General features: G+C 39.0%; 1 protein-coding gene across 14 annotated transcripts in view; it reads left to right on the forward strand.

The window, feature by feature from the left end:
• MTUS1 (microtubule associated scaffold protein 1) overlaps positions 1 to 14,552 on the forward strand; it is a 112,045-nt gene that overhangs the window by 72,198 nt on the left and 25,295 nt on the right. For all 14 annotated transcript variants that reach the window (XM_048943081.1, XM_048943076.1, XM_048943082.1 and 11 more), the window contains one exon: positions 13,112 to 13,329. In XM_048943081.1, coding sequence (XP_048799038.1) covers positions 13,112 to 13,329 — 218 coding nt within the window. The remainder of the gene's footprint in view (positions 1 to 13,111; positions 13,330 to 14,552) is intronic.

The following is a 14,552-nucleotide window of genomic DNA, read 5'->3' on the forward strand; positions in this document are numbered from 1 at the left end:
TGAGTGTGACTGAACAAATGGCTTCTGAGTTCAAACAAAAAAACTCTGTCCTTTCTCTCCATCCCTGATAACTCCAGATACTGCACAAGAAGTGATGTTGCTTATTTGTGTGCAGTTTAGTGGTGAAAATGTATTGTACAGTTCTTTTCAAGGAAGATTATTGTCCTGCTAGCTACTGATCCTGAAGTGGTCTCTGAAAACCTTCCAGTGGTTCAGGAGTACTGAGCGAGAAGTATCAAATTCTTGGATCTAATGTAAAGCTGAGCTGATAGGTGTTCTGGCAGCTAACTAACCATATACTTTTTGTAAAGAAAGAATTACTGCTTTAATTTCATCAGTTGTACCTGCCACTGATTTAAAATTTGGTGATTTAGTTCAAGTTCAAAATTAGGTTTTGATTTATTTTCTGTGTGGTTAGGGGTTATTTTTTTTATTTGTTTGTTTTTTCATTTATGGCAACAAAGTAGGGCTCCATAGTACATAAGTAGAACGTGTCTTTCAAACTGTGATATTATGCTAAATGCTATGAGATTCTTTAGGCATTAAAACTCAGCTCCTTCCTTTCTGACTGTACTGCAGATGTTAACTCCCTATCATACGTGTGGGCTGGGAGCTACAAGAAGGTTGGACTTGTCATTCTTCTCTCTGGTGTTGTCTGAGGGTTTCTTATATGCATATTGGCTTCCTTCTGCAACTGCACCTTCCTTTGCCTCTGCTGGAAGCCTTTTCTCAGATGTGAAGTTATCCTAATATTTGCAAGCAGATAAATTAGCAGTCCTGAATGTATTCAGGAAGGGCGTGGAGATGGAAGGAAAGGCTTAGGATTTGTATTGGGGAAGCAATTAATGGTGTATGGGAAGGGTTTGCGTGTGGCATGGACTAATCATGATTGGTTTCCTTGTTTCAGTTGACTCTGGGGCTTATCTTTGTAGACAAACTGCAATATGAAGATCAAATATATGTAGCTGTGATGAAGCAGTAGAGGGCACCAGACAACAAGGAGCAACTTCTTGTGTAGGAGGTTGGAATGGAGAAAAAAGGTGAAGAAGAGTAAACAGGAACAGAGGGCTATTGTTTCTCTGCTTGCCTCTCTTGGTAATTGCATGCCAGGGATGACAGTGCTCAGCTGCGGTTTTAAGAGACTATGCAGAAAAGGGCTAGCTCAGGTGTCTTTTTGTCTGCCTGGAGCAACATGTGAAGTAGACACTTAATAAATTGTAGACCCTTTACATAAGCATAACTGCTTGCTTCTGCATGTAGTGCTTTCTTTCCTTCAAGAGCTAAAGAATTCAATAAAGGCTGCCTGTGGTGTATCGGATGGACTGAATTTAGCAATGTGCCTAAAACAATGCTGATAATTGAGAGAGATTTCAAAAACTTCAACTTGGTTCTTATTGACCAAGGCTGTAGCACACAATAACACATCTTTATGCAGTTATTTCTGTCCTTTTGTCATCTTTGTCCTTAAAAATTGATGAGACTGTGAACCTTAAAAAATAAACTCTCTGCAGTGAGAGTTGATTTGTCAGTGCATGTGCAGCCAGTCCCTCTTAAATAAAAATATCTATGCTCTAAGTTTTCTATTATTTTGTTGGGTTTTTTTCTCTCAGATTTATGTATGTAGCACTGTATGCTTAGCTAATATGCATCAGACTTTGTCATAGTTCAGAACAAGTTAAAAATCAAGCACCAGTATTGTTCTTGGTTATTCAAAGAAAAAAATAACATTCAGGCCTGGTATATTGCTGATCTAGCTGGTGCATGTTAGACTTGTCGTCTGTAAGTTGTATCACATTTCAAATCTATTTAGTTTGCAGTCATCTGTGAATGTATGGTCAACTTCACTACTAGTTTTGTTTGATGTACAAGTGTGATATATACTGGCAAGAAGAAAATCTGTTTCAGTTCTGGATATTACAGTTCCTGGAAGCATGTTCAGTAAGTATATTACAAACGCAATGTTAAGACAGTACACAAGGTGCTTCTGTTCAAAACTCAAATTGTGCTGCTGCAAAATTGGTTTGTGTTTCGTAAGGTAAAAACTATGAAAGGCACAGCACTGGTATTTAAGAGTGTTAGTCAGATTTGTGTTGGTACTATGTGTTTAAATAGCAGACATCTGTCTAGTGCATTAATTATATGCTTAATGTTCAAGTTTGGGACTCTTAAGTCCTTTCTAAAGCATAGCTCCCAATCTTATAATCTGTTAGAAAATATGAATATTTTTTGTTTTTGAAGTGTTTTAATTTGGATTTTTATTGATGTTGCTTTTTATTTCTTAAAACTTCTTTCCTGTCATCTTCTCTAACTTTGTCAAAGCACTATTAGTTGACAAAATGCATGGCCATTTGACATCATCTGTACTAAAAACTAAATTTGGTGTCAAGACTGGAGAAGAAACAGTTACTGAAGAAATGCATCTTAATAATTTAACATAGGGCACGATTCAAGAGAATCTTTATTGCTGGACTTTCCTTCAAAGCTTTCTCTATAAAAACAGACTGATTCGTCAAGAAATTGCAATAATGACATGACATGAGTGAGATAATATTCTTCTTCGTGCTTTTATTTTAAAGCCACCAGCAATTTATAAGTTGATTTAGTTATATTTACTTATATTTAGTTCAGGTATCTTTAAAAATGTCATAATACAGCTTCTTGAAAATCTTTGGTATAACATTGTAGGATTTAAAAAAATAAAATCTTCAGGACGTAAGGCTAATGCAACTTGGAGATTCTGTGCACTTCATAGGAAAAAAAAAATCATACCAAATTACTGGCAAGCTAAATTGTGTATCATTAACATATTTCTTCTAGGGGGAGAAGTACTGTCTTGTAGGAGCCTAAAACAGCTGTACAAGATCAAGAGCCATATTCTGTAGGACTGGTGACACTTTAATGAAAAAAAGATACATCAGTGTTAATCACTTCCATATGGGCATGGTTTTGGTTGGGAAATACTGAGGCTTTAATGGGTAGTTAATTTTAATAGGTAAGTGTATATAGAGACCCACTTCAAAGGCTGCTGTGAGTGAGAGTATTGGGGTAGGAACTGGAAAGATGATGTAATGATACTGCACTAATGCTCCTCACAAATTTGTGTCTTTACTATTTTGCTTACTTTGGTTTCATGGCTGCTTCCTCAGTGCAGGGAGGAGGATTATCTCTCCTCAAAAAGATAGCAGGAAAAAGTTCAGACCATCTCTTCTATGGGGCAGAGGGTTTGCTGCACGCTGTGGTTTATCACTTAAGAGCCTAATAATGAGATACATTTCAGATTACCTAGCAAGGAACAAACAGGCTGACAACTGTGTGTAGAAGAGCCCTTGCACTGAATTAAGATATGCTTGAGGTTTCTAAGCCTTTGGTGAAAGGCTTTAGGCAGAAACTCAGTTAGGAAAAGTGGCTATTCTCTCTCTCTGTCTTCCATTGCATATACTTGTAGGTTTCCTTTTTCTGGTGTTGGTGCCCTTAGTTTGTGCTCTGTTTGTTGTGTCAACAAACAGGATGCTAATAAGAAGCAACATGCTGTATATTAAGTTTCTAGGAAACAGCTTCAGGCTGCGAGACTCCTGCACTGTCTATAAGCACTTGGTCCCTTACCCACTAATCAGACTGTAGCGGACAGTGATGCATTTGACATGCTGAGGGCTCTACTTCAAGGGACAAGCTCTGTCCTTACGGAAATCCAGAGTGGCTGTGAGATACATGGGCTGAGCATTACACAAGCATAGGGCTCTTTGAAGTGCATAATGTCTGAGGCTTCTCTCTCCTTTTCAGGGTCCTGTGAATAAGCATATCCAACTCTAAGCTTGAAAGTGAGGAAAAAAAAGAATGAATTTAAAATCACATTGAGGCTGGAAGTTAGTGCTGCAATACAATACCTCAGCAGCTGAGTTAGCATGAAAGTACAGATACAGACTTAAGAAACAGTGCTTCTGACTGAATGCCTTGAGTAATACATGCTGGTTCTTCACTCCCCCTCCAGCACTGGTACCAGTGTTTAAAAAAAATAAAAAATAAATGCTGAGAAATCTTTGTACCTCTGCAAAAAAAAAAAAAAAAAAAAAAAAGCCATTTCTGATGTTGGGTTTAATCTTACTGAGTAAACTAAGCATCTAAGTTAGGTTTTACCTGTCTGCAGTTAAATTTTGTTCAGTTACTGAGACCTTTTAAAAAGTCTCTTTATGTTGTTTTTGTTCAAACACCTTGAAAAGGGTTTGATGGCAGCTAAATAAATTGATGCTTCTTGGCATATGTTTGTGCCTGACCTTGCAGAGGGACAGTTCAAGAGGCTGCAGTAAGAGTGAAGGAATGGGAGCACTGCCATTCTCCATTAGGAGGTGCATAGTTGTCTGCCAGGCTGCAGGCCACATTGATGCAGAGGGGAGCTGCAAGATGGGAAGTGATATTTGCCTTTCTACAGCTGCTTGAGTCTGGATTAGCTATATAAATTAGTGGGAGAGCTTCCGAGCACAGCACCTGCAGAATTTCAGCTGGGCAGAGTTAGCCAGGCACGTCGCTAAAACATTGCCCTGACTAGAACTGGCTCATGGCTACCATGCTTGCAGCATGAACAGCACAAGGCAGGGCTGCCTGCCCCATTTGATGTATACAGGCCTGAGGCTGTGCTTACGAGCAAACCCTGACTTCTTGGAGTCTGCCTCTGTGTGGTTGCTTGCCTGGACTCTGGGAGGCACAGAAGGAAAGTGTTCGCTTTTTGCCAAGCTGGGTGCAAGTGAAAATTGTAGTTGACCAAGCTGCGGAAATGCCAGGGGGTTGGAAGACTTTCACCCAAGCCAAGGATTTCAGGCCCTCCACAGTAGTGTTGCTGAGCTTTCCCTGAATGTGTGCAAAACTGTTTCCTGGGTTCATACCTTAGAGCAGGAGTTGTGAAATAATTTAGGATTGTACCTTACAGCTAGCCAAATTTCCATGTCCTCTTTTATATGTTATGTAATATATGCATAACTCCAGATTTAATCCAGCAGTTTCCCTATTTGTAGGAATGTTCTGAAATGCCACAGCTTGTCGTGAGGCAAACATTAAAATTAATGTGGCAAGATCAAGTTGTTGATCGGTCTGTTCCATTGCTCAAATAAGTACATGCTCTGCAGGAGGAGGGAAGAGAACAGGAGAGTTTTAGGGATTATTTTGAAGTGTCAGAGTTAGCTGTGTAGAGAGTAACGTAAAAAGTAAAGTTATGTACTCAGTTATGGACTGGTTCAGATGTTAGATTGAGATGTGGTAACTCCTGAAGGAAAAATTCTGGAGTCAGACCCATGGGTCACACAGGCCTGCAGCTGACAGGACCAGTCTTGTAACAGGAAGAAAAGATACAGTCTCTGGAATAGAAGTCTGCAGTGTATGTCTGGGTCTCCAGGCTGTGCTGAAGACAGCTTATTTCAGTGCTTATTGGTATATTTGCAGAAGCTTGATCTAGTTGCTGATTTTTTTTTCTTGTATATCATTGTTCTGGAGGGAGGATTAGACAAGATGATCTTTTGAGGTCCCTCCCAAACCTCCTGTGATTGTTACAGTTTTCAATTATAATTAGGTGTAAAACCAGAGTTTTTGGAAAGGGGAAAAGATGGCAAATGGTTGTGAGTAAATACTACTTCTGTTACGTATGAGAAATGAAAATATCTGATTGCTGTTTCAGGCCTGACCCCAGTCGGGGCTGTACAAACTGATCAGCCTTATAGAACATGAAACAATATGCTGTGTTACTTAACATTGTCAAATATAGCTAATCATATGATTTAGTGGGTTTGTTAACTTAAAAACTGTGTGGTCAGGTTTTTGTTGTTGTTGTTGTTTTGTTTGTTTGTTTTCAGATGTTTAACTTCATGGATTTTATTCTCACAATATTATGACTATAAAGAAAATGATGTTTTGTGTTTGGTAGATAATTGTGTGAAGTATTCATGTGACATATTTTTTGAAGAAAAGAACTAAATCTTGAATGCTAATCGTTATTGCTTAATTCCTCTCATTCTGTGAAATTGGGATCTTGTTTTTTGGATTTTTTTTCCCTGAACAGGAGAAAACTAAGATGCTTGGTATGCATCAAGGATAAAGGCAGATTAGGTAGAGCAGAAGCTGATGTGCAGGAGTTGGTAATTCTGAGATTATAAATCCTCAATTGAGAAAATTGTGCACTGCTGAAAGCTATTATTCACTTGCAGTTGGCTTCCAAAATATGCTTGTTGAGAGGCTGGCTGTAAAATTCAAAGTACCAGCTAACTCAGTGGTCTTTGAGTTTGTTTTGTAACATCTACCCACGGGTTAAATTTCAGGTAAGTTTGAAGACCATCTTCCAGACTGGAGAAAACCAAAGGAAACCTGCCTAGAAGTTACATAAAGAAGGTGCTCTTTACAAGTCATGAAACAGTGATTAGTGATCAGATGCCTTAATTTGAAGGGGAACTGTACTGAGCACATAGATTTCATTCTAGGTAGAATTGATGTTTTCAAATAAGGTGAAAAGCCTTGGCGATTGGATTGGGTGAATGATGTAGAAAGGAGATATCAACCTTCGTTGCTGATGTTATTGAACAGAAGTGACAGTCATGCATACAATTTAATCCCCTAGGGCTGGCCAGCTAGGCTTTCCTTATACAGCCAATAGAAAAAAGGGCTTGCCCCAAGCCCTCCTTTATGTTCCATTTAGGATTCTGCTCTGTCATCATCTTGAGGAGCCTGTTTCTCTACAGAGGAACTAAAGACAGTCTTGGTTGGGTACTTCCCTTTTTTTTTTTTTTTTTTTTTTTATATAGAAAACAATTATTTTTATTCAGCTGAAATCACTGCATGAGCTCTTCACATAATTATGGCTTTAACGTTACCGGAAAATGAATGCTTCAAGCCATTCCATTTAGTACGAACAGTAACTGTGCTGGCTACCAGAAGCTGTCAGGAGAAGACAGAACTTGAATGGTTACACTGGTAAGCCACAGGAACACCCTTTTACACTCACAATGTGACCCATTTTCCACTTAAATCCTCACTGAACCAGCTGGTGTCAGTTCAGCTGGATTCTCATTTCCTGTTAGGAGGCATCTGACAAGGTCTGTACATGTAATTCACCTGTATTGTTGAGATTTTTAGGAAGTGCTAAAGTGTGGCAAAGGTTGGCATAGAAGGATTATAGAGTTGTCCTAAGTTACTGCAGATTTTAGTCTAGGAAAGTAGAAGTACTGCTGAATTAGATGTCTCTTTCCACCTGCCTAATCCATTTTGTCACAGGTGTTGGATTCAAAACTCAGATTGTGCTTTTGCAATCTATTTTGTGTACTAGTTTTCAGCACTGATTGTGCTTGATCACTAGTGCTCAGAAACACAGGTTGGCTGTCCAGCTAGAAATAGGGTTGAATAGGGTTGGGGAGGGGTAGAGGAAACATATGGCCTGTAGCTGTGCTGGGAAAATCCTGTTTCCTAAATACAGCTGTGCTACCAGAAAGTATATATCTGACCTTCTGGTAGTAGAGACTTAGGGGAAAAAAAGAGCCAACAGACTGTTGCCTGTATTATGTGTCCGCTAAGAAGCCGTGATAGTCTGAGATAGCTGGGCAGTACCTGCAAGCTGCGTGCAGATGCCTCTGATTCCTTCCTATGAGTGTGCCTGGACTTGTGTAGGAGGCTAAGTTGAAAGTGAGGAGTAACATTGTCTTGCAAGCTGGACTCGCCAGATTGGTTCTTTGGTCAGCAACACAGTGTTGAAACAGAAATCCTGCAGTTGTGCACAGACTATCATTATTATTTGTAATGCTCCCCATCTCGAAACCATGCTCACAGGTTTGCTGCAGTTTGTTATGGACAGCAAAGATCCTTTGCTATGGGGTGTTTATGGGATCATCATTTCTTCAGGAAAAAACAGCACATTGGAGCTAACTTACAAACTACAAAGATAGTATGTAAAAGCTGTCAACTTTTAACTTCAGTGATGCTGAGAGACCCACTCTGGATGCTGGTTGTTATTCTGAACATCAGGTCACTTACCTGAGGGCAGCCGCAGAGGCTTTCTATAGCCTAAGGTCTACACTGGATGGTCATTTTTTCAGACCAAATCAAATAACTGAGTAATTAAATCACTGACAAAACAACAGCATGGTATAATTAGTCTTCCTGTTATTGCATGCAGCTTAAAACTTTGAGTTCTGTGCATAAAATTCAGAAGCTTTAGCTACTACAGAGAGAAGTTAACTCACACCTGATTGCCAAAAGTCTTCTCCTTAACCTACCAAGAACAGGTTATTAATCAGTTTTCCCATGTTGTCTTCAAGTGTTCATTGTTGGTCAACTGGAAAGTGTCCTCAGTTTCTGGGTTCTTCCATAGATTGCTATATGAGCATTACCAGCTGTAGTACTGAGGAGAGTGTTCAGTGGAAGTGGGGCAATGGCCAAGGTCCTCACTGCCTTGCTCGTCATGTCTTATTCCAAACATTAGCAGGAAGATGGGTGCACAACCACTTCATTGAATACATGGTTGAAATAAACAACTATTGCTGAGCTTTTGGACTTTCAGCTCGCACAGGCAATTCAGACTTCCAAAAGGCCTGTTAGAGCCTTTGTTGAAAAGAAAGGGCCATGGTGTTCTTGCACTGTTTGACTGCATTGCAACAACCTTGGTGGCTGATGCCCAGGCATTCTTTATTGATGTACAGATCAAATGACAGCTGGGAGTGGCTTTCTGGGAGTGACGTCCCACATACAGTGATGTCAGCAAAAGACTTAAAAAATTCAGGTGTGGCACAGTCTGCCAATTAAACTGATTAGTGCTTTGGTGAAGTTTTGAGAATGGAGCTTTGACTCTACAGCTTTGCTTACTGAAGTATTTTATGGAGTACTAGTTTTGCCTAGTAATGGTCTTGTACTTGGTGCCTTTGCTGAAGTGAGCTGTAAGTTGAGGTAGGACCATACCAGAGGGCATGTGCTAGCTGTCTTGTTATCTGAGAAATCTGCTTCTACCTTACAAATGATCCTGACTGCTTGGAAGCTGTGACACTGGAAGAAGTCCTGTGACTGGTGGGATCAGGATGGAGTGCTTTGCTGCATTGTTGGCAGAAGTCAAAGCTTGTCAGGAGTCGATGGAAGCTGGACAGAAGGAACTGAAGCATGACATGGAAACATCTCAAAACGAAATCAGAGCAGTGCTAGCACTGCAGAGGAGCCAGCAGCAGGTGAAAGAGGAGCTGAAAGCAGAGATGAAATCTAGCCACTTGGATATAAGAAATGTACTTGAGGAAATCCAACGAGTAAGGAAAGAGATGGAAGCTCGGTTAAATACTCAGGCCGATCTGGTTTTACTGATCAAAGAAGTGAGCACCAACTTAATATGTGTAGACAAGGCTTTCCAAAAGATGGAAGAGAGGCAGGAAGGTTTTACCAGCCTGCATCTTCCTACAAAAGAAAATGTTGAACGAGGATTTTTCTTTGAAAAATGCTTACACAAGACACACCTGAATTTTCAAAAGCCCGTGGAAACTGATAGTTTGGAAGAAGAACCTGAAAAGAAGGTGCTTAGTGGTAAGAAATGGTGATTGCAAAGGTGTGAGGAGAGAAGTGAGGTTGTTCTTATTTGTGCTTGTCAATAGTTTGTTTTCAGTATTTGGAATGTTTTTGGCAAATTGAATCTGTGGCTAAAGAAAATAATTTCTAGAAAATGTGGGCATTACCTGGTATACGTTGAGCAGAGAGAGGCTTTGATTTGGCTCTGCAAAGGAGTGAGTGACAGACGTTTCACCTGGTAAACCAGCAGTGCACAAGATAGAGAGGCTTGGGATACCAGCAGGATGTGACAAGTCCTGAGGTAGCTGGCCATTCGAGTACTGCTTCAAGTACTGTGCAGTCCTGAAGCTCTTAAATGTAAAGCAGACTAATGTTTGAACAGTTTTCTGTTTCTTGTTTATGATCTCTAAATCAGTGAATCTGTGTATGGAAAACAGCTCTCTTCACAAAAAAAAAAAAAAGAAAGGATGGGTCTAATGTTCTCATCAAAGAACAAGAGTCTGTAGCTGCTGTCCATGTAGTGACCTCACATGGAGTGGGAAGATTTATGAACCTTTGCAAGGTCAGCAGATATTCTTTCTGCCAGCAAAATAAGATGTGAATGATTCAGTAATCAGAAGGCTCAACCTCTGCAAAATTACTGCTGCTGTTTTGATGGAGAAAAAGGATAATGCCCCACATTGTTGGCTCTGTAGGGATACTGTGCTGCATGCAAAACTTGAGAATCTATGACTTCCAATATTCAGAAATTGAGCACCTCAAATAGATTTGGTACAGTGTTTTCTTGTCTGCTGGAAAAGAGTCCAGAACCTAACCATAGGGGAGAAAAATGTTTTGCATTACCAGTCTGACTTGTCTAAAGGTGGCAATCAGAAATGGCAAAGCGAGGACTTGAGCTGGTAACCGATACCGTCTTTAATTCAGAGTCTGTCATTGATATGTTGTATCAGTGATTAGACTCTTGATGCTTTGTTTTAATGAAAGCATGGCTTTTGTTTTGACATCATAGCATGCCTTCTATACAAATCTGGAAACAATCTGTCATTGCCCAGAGGTACATGGGCCATAAATAAGCATTGGAGCGCTGCTGGTGTTAATCTGTAGAGGCATTTCATGCTATGGAGTTTTCATGCTAGCTGAGAAATACTTTTCAACATTTGAAGTGGTTGTGCATAGCACACGTCTGATAAAATTGCCAACAGGACTGTCAGGGAATTTTTGTGTATGTTTTTTGTTCAGCTTTTTTTAGTATAGTATCCAGAGTTGGCTTGGGTGGATGTTGGAATAAATGCCTCTAAATAGTCTTGGTGTTCTGGGCACTGGTGTAAAACCAGTGATGTGAGACTGGCAAACTGGTGAAGGCCGGCTGAACTGTGGAAACAGCAGCTGTCTGACTCCTGTGTTGCTTGTGGTTAGCTGTTATATCAGTGTATTTAAATAAAAACAACTTCATTAGGTAACTGTATCTGAAGTAACTACTTTCCTGAGTACATCTTGTCTGCAGTCCTTTGTGGAAGTTTAGAGCAGCTTTGTCAGGATTGTAACAAATAGATGTTTGTCATTTCATATAGTTAAGAATGAGATGAGTATCTGTATTAGTGAATTTACAAGCACCTTTAAATCAGGGATAGTGCTCAAATTGTCTTTGCTTTGTAAGGGAAGCATTCAGAGAGGGAGGTGGAATAAATGAGAGAGTAGGAGTACATGAGCTACTTAGGTAGGGAAGGGCCAAATGTATGTGTTTATTCCCTAGTCTCTGCCTTGTTGGTTTGTTTTTTTTTTTCCCCTCCCCTTGATTATTGTCTCTACTGACTAATTTACTTTAACAACCTTCATAAGCTGACAGGTATTTGCTACTAACACAGTGTTTGATGTGAGATTGCTGGGGATCTAACAAGATGGCTATCAAATTTGAACCCTCTTTTCATGTAAAGAGATCTATTTCAAAAGGCATTGTGCCTGTTACTGTGAGAAAACAATTGCTCATGTTTGTTAAAAGGATAGTAAAAATAAGCTACCTAGAACTGGCAAATAAGCTTGATCTGCCTACTCTTCTGATCAGAATTTGGCTTTCAATTTGGGTTATGTTGACACCTTTTGACTGTTCTGCTATTAATCTGCAATGTGTGTTTCTAATTGAAAATTTACACTGCAACACTTAGCATCTCTTAAGTACGAGTGCAGTAAATTTTCCAAGATTGCAAGAGTATCTGAACATTATAAAAACAATGTGCTGTCATTTCTCTACTTCTCTAACTAAAAGGGAAGGCAGAAAATCTTTCCTACAGTGGATTTATTTGAAAATGTGAAGACCCTTCACACCCTGCTCAGCAAGAGAGGTGCAGATGGCATAAATATTTTGAATAGGAGACTTTATTTCACATGTTTTAAAAATGAGTGAAGTCTATGCAGGACTGATGGATTAATGCAAGAGGTGATGTGTTGGTTAGATTAACTATGAAGCTTTGGCTCTCGGTTAATGTCTTCAGTTATATGACTGAGCCTTTCACTGCTGGGAGTATTCAAGTGTCACTCAACAACCTTCATACCAGATGTTTGGGCCTCAAAAGGATTCATTAGCAACTACTTCTAGTTCATTAATTTGTCTCTTTTTTTTTTTTTTTTTTTTAATCTCCACACGTTCCTGTTCTTATTTCCCCTAAATCTCACCTCTCAGGTTTTGTTACTTTATCTGGAAGGAATCTCGTTAAGTTGAAACTGTATAATCTGCATAGATGTCTTCATTAAAATGCCAAGGGATATATGTGTGTTGCATCAGCATTTTATTGCAAAAGTGTTTGCTTGCTCCATGCATGATCAAAAGGGGAAGTGCTGTGCTAACTTTTCAGTCCAAAGGCAGGAGAAACCTGTAACATCTGTGGTGTTTATGAGTTGAGCACTGGATTATGTAATGTGATTTCTTTCCTCTGACACTATGTGATTGTGTACTGTGAAGTGATTGAGGTTGCACTGTTACTGAGAGAATTACATGAAGTCTGTAATTCTTGGACTATAAGGAGTGGCAGGGCATTCTTGAAATATATTTCAAGTTGTAGAGCATTTTAAAGTACCATCTTTGTGAATGAAATTGCTGACACTAAGAAGATGTTGAAAGATTTTTCGTTAATGGAGCTCAAACCTGAGGTATAGAGTGGAGTTCTTGTAGTGAACATTTTGAAAGGAAAGAAAAGAGAAGTGAAAGTAGGGAAGGAGTGCTGTAGTGTTCAGTTGTACATTAGAGTGTAGAAAACATGAAGTTGACGTTGTAACAAAAATAAGAGACTATTAAGAAAGCAGTAAGTCACTGTATAGGTAGGATGACAGTGTGTTTTATGAGAATGTTTATTCAAAGCACAGTGCGAATGGTATGCTGAAAGGTAAGACAGAATATGTGAAAGTAAGATTGAAGAGCAGTGTTGTATGTGAGGTTACGGTGCTAGAACCTAATCCAGCAGATGGTACTGTCTGCTCTGCAGTGCTATTGAAATAACTGTTTCTCCTAGTTAGTGTTTCGGGCAGTGTTTTCTTTTGTACCTATCTTTAAGCTTTGGTGAGACATGAAGTGTATACTAATTAATTGCTGTTGTTTTTGTTGTTTCAGTTGATAAGGGCAAGCAGCGGAGTCCTAAAAGCTCATGCATACAGACCCAAACCTCCACAGATGTGCATTCAACTGGCGCAAAAGGAGCTGAGTTGGCACAATACAAAACAAAATGTGAGAACCAAAGTGGAATCATCCTGCAGCTCAAAAAATTCTTGTCAAGCAGTAACCAGAAGTTTGAAGCGTTGACAGTTGTGATCCAGCACCTCCAGTCTGAGGTAAAAACTTAGAAATAATCTGTATGCTAGTTTTAGTTTGTTGAACTGTTCTCAACAGTGGCTTTGAATGTATCAGTACACTGATAAATAATGTCTGTTTCCACTCCAGCTGCTGCATTCTGGTTTGTTCCTTCTCCTAGAATTTTTTTTTTTTTTTCATGTGCTACATTGCAACCGCAGTTAACTATAGGCATATTAACTATAGGCCTCCACCTAATGGTGCTATTATAACAGAATGCCCTGGTGTTAGTGCCGTTTTTAATAAACTTTAATATGTATTTGTAGTCTAGAAATGATTTTGTTGCACATTTAATACAATGACAGCTATTTTTTCTCTAATTCAAATCTGGTCAATTCAGTAAGAGCAGCTGTTTGTTGGTTTTTTTTTCTTATTGAACTCTGGATTGGAACACTTTAATATAATTCAATATTTTCAAAGCAATTTGATACACGCATGTATGTAATGCCTGTCATTTCAGATTAAATGGTGAAATTTTTCCTGCCAAATTTCTCCTTAGTTTTTTAATTAATTTATAATAAGCGCTTTAATTTTTGCTAAGTTTGTGAACTTAAAAGTCTTGGCATAGGCTCTTCTCTCAAATATATTGTGTTTGTAACATCTCAAATGTCAGGAATACTTTCGGTGTATCTTTATCTGAATACATAAGAAAGCTTCATATGCACCTATTTCTTTCAGACTGTTTTACAATGTGTTTACAGTTTAAGCATGATTTCCTTGCAAATAATGGGAATGATTATTTTTAAAAGTGTCTAAGACAGGAAAGAGAGAGGAGCTGTATGGAAGAAACTAATAATTTTGCTGCTGCTTTTTTTCAGTATTATCTTGTGGGTGGAAAGAGGAGAAATTTCATTTATTTTTAATGATATAAAGTGAGTAATCGGGAAGAGCTGAGTCTATGCACTTGTAAACTGGGCTAAAAATGACATATATGTGCTTTTAGTTGTTTTACTTCTTGATGTTGAAGTCCACTCCCAGGATGGTCTCAGTCTTACTGTACGTACTGTGGGAGTGAGAAGGACTGTTCTGCTATGGTTGATGTAGGCAATACTTTGAAATCTGCTAATTAGCTGGGGAAGCATTTTGTACAATTTCTGTATTTCAGTGAAAAATGTGAAGGGTAGTGGGTTTTTTGCTTGTTTCTCATTCCTTTCTGATGAAATGTGGATCTCCATCTAGCTAACCTAAGCTCAAATGGCCATGC

This window comes from Lagopus muta, chromosome 4 (genome assembly GCF_023343835.1).
Source record: "Lagopus muta isolate bLagMut1 chromosome 4, bLagMut1 primary, whole genome shotgun sequence".
NCBI lineage: Eukaryota > Metazoa > Chordata > Aves > Galliformes > Phasianidae > Lagopus > Lagopus muta.